The sequence below is a fragment of the Triticum aestivum genome, chromosome 7A, assembly GCF_018294505.1.
Source record: "Triticum aestivum cultivar Chinese Spring chromosome 7A, IWGSC CS RefSeq v2.1, whole genome shotgun sequence".
Lineage (NCBI taxonomy): Eukaryota > Viridiplantae > Streptophyta > Magnoliopsida > Poales > Poaceae > Triticum > Triticum aestivum.
This window is the reverse complement of record NC_057812.1, coordinates 3,507,341-3,511,991: the sequence shown is the minus strand read 5'-3', so window position 1 is coordinate 3,511,991 and position 4,651 is coordinate 3,507,341. Positions and strand designations below refer to the sequence as shown.

The 4,651-nt window shown below is 42.4% G+C and overlaps 1 protein-coding gene across 1 annotated transcript; it reads left to right on the top strand.

Moving 5' to 3' along the window:
- The first annotated feature begins 343 nt into the window (after positions 1 to 343).
- Positions 344 to 2,913, top strand: LOC123150070 (30S ribosomal protein S13, chloroplastic-like). The gene is made up of 3 exons (XM_044569859.1): positions 344 to 412; positions 2,265 to 2,501; positions 2,602 to 2,913. The coding sequence occupies exons 1-3, from the start codon at positions 344 to 346 to the stop codon at positions 2,737 to 2,739; spliced, it is 444 nt and encodes a 147-aa protein (XP_044425794.1). The 3' UTR covers positions 2,740 to 2,913.
- The last annotated feature ends 1,738 nt before the right edge of the window (positions 2,914 to 4,651 follow it).

The following is a 4,651-nucleotide window of genomic DNA, read 5'->3' as shown; positions in this document are numbered from 1 at the left end:
TTAGAAAAAAATTGCCCTGCCCACCCCCTGCCTGGACTTGGCAAATAAAATGGCCCGGACAAAAAGAAAGGGGCAAATAGTAGCGAGTTTTAAAATAGAGACCCACTAACCTGGAGAAGAATCCACAACACATGCTTCTCTAGATCACATATCTGGCAAATTAAAAGACCATGTTCACTAGAACTTAGGCAAAAGATATGCCACCAAAAAAGTTACTCACATCGGGAGTCGTAATCGCCGCACACCTCCTCACCTTGAACCGCCCCAATACGTGATGTGGCACAGTAAATGGATTAATTCTTGCTCCTCGAATTCGTCCTCACCCCTCCATGGTCTCGCGCCAATGACTCCGGAGAAGGGAACCCAGCTAGAAAACCTGAAGGCTCGCCGCATGGAGATAAATAACGAACACGTACGGGAATCACGTGTTGCACGCCATCCGCTCCTCGGGGATCAGCAGGTTGACACGTACGGTTGCCGATGGAATGACTTGACTTACAGTTCATTGTCTGAATGAAACCTCGTCCTACTAGAGTAAATTCAAGTCATGGATGTGCCGAATTGATCAGAAGCCGGCATCATGAAGAAGAATATATCAGTACTACTATGATGGTAGCCCTGCAAGATTATCCACTCAAACTCTTATGTACAAATCGCAAATAACCATATAGGAGTATTTAACAAGGCACTGATGATAGTATAACATTTCTTGTTCCATCAAACACACACAAATCAATCACAGTTTGTATGGTTCATCAATCACACACACTGACACCACGCAAGGTTTACGGATCTTGATTGATGTACAGGAAAGGTGCAAACAAGAATTTTATTACAAACCACCCAGCTTAAATGTAATTGCAGGAACATAAGTAAATTAAAATTTAAGCTGATGTACACCATGTCATCAGTGCTTTGGTATCTATATACTGTCATGAGTGCATTGTTAATGGGACATTATGAAGTAAATCAAAATTAAAAGTTTAATTTGTGTTTGGCTGATGAAATATGAAATGATATACTTGAAAATAGAAGAGCCGTAGCAGAGCGGCAACCGAGTTTCCGTGTCCGTTGGATCCACGCCGCTGAGACGCAGGCATCTCTCTGGACTCTGGTGCAGAGGAATCAAGAGAGAAAGAGATGCCGGAGAAGCGGCGAGCGAACAGCTTCATCGTTGGCACCATATTGTCCCAGAGCTCGAGTGGAGTCGTCGCTGATTGATCTGTAAGTCTTTGTTCTGCGGACTATGGCTAGCTAGGGTTATTGGAACTGTTGATTTGGCGCTGTATGTAAATATCATACAGTCTAGTGTGTATTCTTTGGTAAAAAGAAAGAGAGGATGGATAGCAGCCGCCAATAACGTGAGGAAGCAAGCAGGCCGGAAGGAGGAAGATTGTCTGTGAGGCCTGACGTCTGAAACAGACCTGAAGCTAGCGAAAAGCAGAGGAAGTGACACGCAAGTATTCAGAGTTGAGAAAACAGAGCAAAGCAGAGGAAGCTCTGATTCCTTCTCTTCAGTCCGCCGGGTCAGCCTGCCTGCTTGCACGCCAGGTGCTCGTCTTTATTCCTGACTTAGCTTCCATTTCCATGGGTGCTTGACTAATTCTAGTTCACTGTTCCACTGGGTCTAGCTGCATTGCTGCTCTTCTGATGTGTGCATAACTAACTCCATTGTTGTGCCCAGTCCGGGTAGTGGTTACAAGAGGGGCCGGGCTTCCTGTGGCATGGGAATACTTGGCATATAATCGGTGTTTGTGTGGATGTTTGCTTCTGAATCATGAATTCCCTGCCATCCAATTAGCACGCTGCAGGATAGTGATATTTTTCTTTTTTGCACAGCAGCGTGCATGCTTATGTGGGTGTTATATGAAGAACCCTTTGCTATTCTCTTTCCTTTAATCATGCAGATAAAAAAAATGACCCTTTATATGTAGCCCTCTCCTTGGCGACAGCCCTCTCTCAATCTCTCGCTTCCACTGTTTCCAGGCTTCGCAAAGAGCAGAGAGACAAACATAGAAAACAGAGTAGAGACACACCAGATATGTGTCCGGGCAACACCTGCCCTTTCTTCCTTTACTTGGCAACATCTGCTTACCAGAAATGAGTGCTTCTCTAACCAGCAACGAATCCTCTCAGCCAACAAATGCTTACATGCTTGCTCTCTTACTAGCAACAAATGCCATTTTTGTGTTGTAACAAGATTGGTACCGACAGATGTATGCTGGCTGCTAACTCCATTCTTGTTTTTATCGTTGACTTGACAGTACGGAGGTTTCGGCCACGGTGGGTTCATTGATTCCATTCGTGTTGGTGGTGTTGTGATACCTAACCACAAGAGGGTGGAGTGCGCACTGCAGTCCATCCATGGCATTGGACGGGCACGCGCCCGTCACATCCTTTCAGAGCTCAATTTGGAAAATAAGGTCACCAAGGACCTCTCCAAGGAGGAGATCATCACCCTCCGTGAGGGGATCGCAAAGTACATGATTGAAGGAGACCTAGTAAGCCATTCCCCTTGTCCTTTTGCTCACTGCATCTTTCATTTTTGTTTGATCATAATAAATGGAATTACTGAGTAGTTCTCTTTGGTGTGCTTTACAGAGACGGTTTAAGAGTGCGGCTATCGAGAGATTAGAGCGGACTAGATGCTACAGGGGCATCCAGCACGAGGATGTGCTCCTGGTGTGTGGCCAGAGAACAAAGACCAATGGCAGGACTCACAAGGAAAAGAGGGCTTGAGTTACCAAGAAGTTTTCCGTGACCCTCCTAGGAATAATTAGTCATGCTGCCATTATTTAGCTCCCGTTTTTTTTGTTTTCTTTATACTGCATTACCGTGCTACTGTTAGTTGACAGTTAATCAAATAATAAATGCTAGGTGCCTCCCAATTGGCCTCTACTAGACTTTCCTGAACTTCCAAATTCAACTAGTTTAGTTTGTTTAAATTCAGTTTAATGTTTTATTGTATCTATGGCGATTCTGCAGCCTCATCTTATTCAGCTCTTTCCTGCACCTATAACTCATACATGTTCATTATAGTGCCGAAAAAGTTAAAATAAAGGCATGATAATGCTGATATCAGATATTTGTGAACCTGTATCCTAGCCTTGTTATATTCCCTTTGGTTCTTTATAAAGGATGGTTCAACTTTGTGTTATTTTTTAATTTGTGGTTTATCTAACATTTCATGTCTTAGTTTCAACAGTCATATTCTTACCTTAATAAGATCAGCTCTGGTCCCAACTATGCTTTTGTATCATTGGACTGCTCCTGGGCATTGTAACAGTGTTGTGGTTTTTCAGTGCATGGTCAGATAAATGCATATGTGCATCTCAAGAGAAGGTGCAACTAAAGGGAAAGACCATGATCACAGCAGAGCTATGCTGCCACCAATAGACTTTACAAGTGAACAGTCATCAGGTTTGCAATTCAATTCAATATAGCATCACTAGAAGATGAAGTGTGAAATGGACAGTCGGTAAGCATGCTGCAGTTTAATGTGTTGGCAAATCATATTGACACGTTATTCAAGCAGTGGTTGTGTAACAATCTCTGTTTTTTTGGTAGCAGATCATACTGACACTTCTTATCAATCTTTTGCTCAGAGCCGAGATGAGGTACCCTATTCTCTCCCCCCTTCCCCTGGTTTTTTTCTTCAGTTTAACACTTTAAGTTCCGTCTCTGTGCTAAATGGCTGGGAGTAGGATCTACTCTCCTGAACTGTCTGAAACCTTACATTTTGGATGTATAAGCAGCCGAAATTTCGAAAACTTTCACCAGTAATATTGAACTTTATGTGTAGGGAGACAAACTTTCTATGATACAGTAAAATGATTTTGCTGTCAATGTCCAGAGTTGGACAAAAAATCGGCCCTTTCCAAAAACAGAACTTGTCATAGTTGGCTACAGTATGGTCACTAAGAAGAAATCTTTGAGCATTGATATATATTTGGGGTTTGTTCCCGAAGAAAATGTTCCTTTTCTTTGGGAACAAACAAGCTTGAATGTTTTTTCCAGGAAATCATATCGACACACTATGCAATATGCATGCAGTGGTAGTAACTACCCTGTTTCTTCGCAGAAGATCATACTGACACTTCGCATCATTCTGTTGCTTTGTCGGCCGAGATGAGGTGCGCTATTCTCTCCCCCATGCTCCTGGTTTGTTCTTCAGATTAGCATCCATTTCTGTGATAAATGACTATGTGTAGGATCTACTCTCCTGAGCTCTCTGAAACCTTACATTTTGGATTGTATGCACAGCCAAAATTTCAAAAACTGTTACTAGTAGTATTGAACTTATATGCATTTGGGAATTCCTATGATATGACTTTGTTGTAAATATCCAAATACAAAAATTGGCTTTTTCCAAATACAAAACTTGACGTAGTTTGCTACAGTATGGTCGCAAAAGAAGAAATCTTCAAGCATTGATATACAAAGCAGGGGTTTCTTCTTTGCTTTGCTAAGACAATCAAACACGTACAGAGCGGGAGTTCCTGGTAAAATACGTTAACACAAACTCTACATTGCCTGCATGCATTTGAAGGCAATCTACCTTCCTAAAACTCCAGCACTTTGGGCAAGAGACCTCCATACACCAACTGAACCATGTGACTGCTATTTAGTTAAATATACGGTACAGAAATCC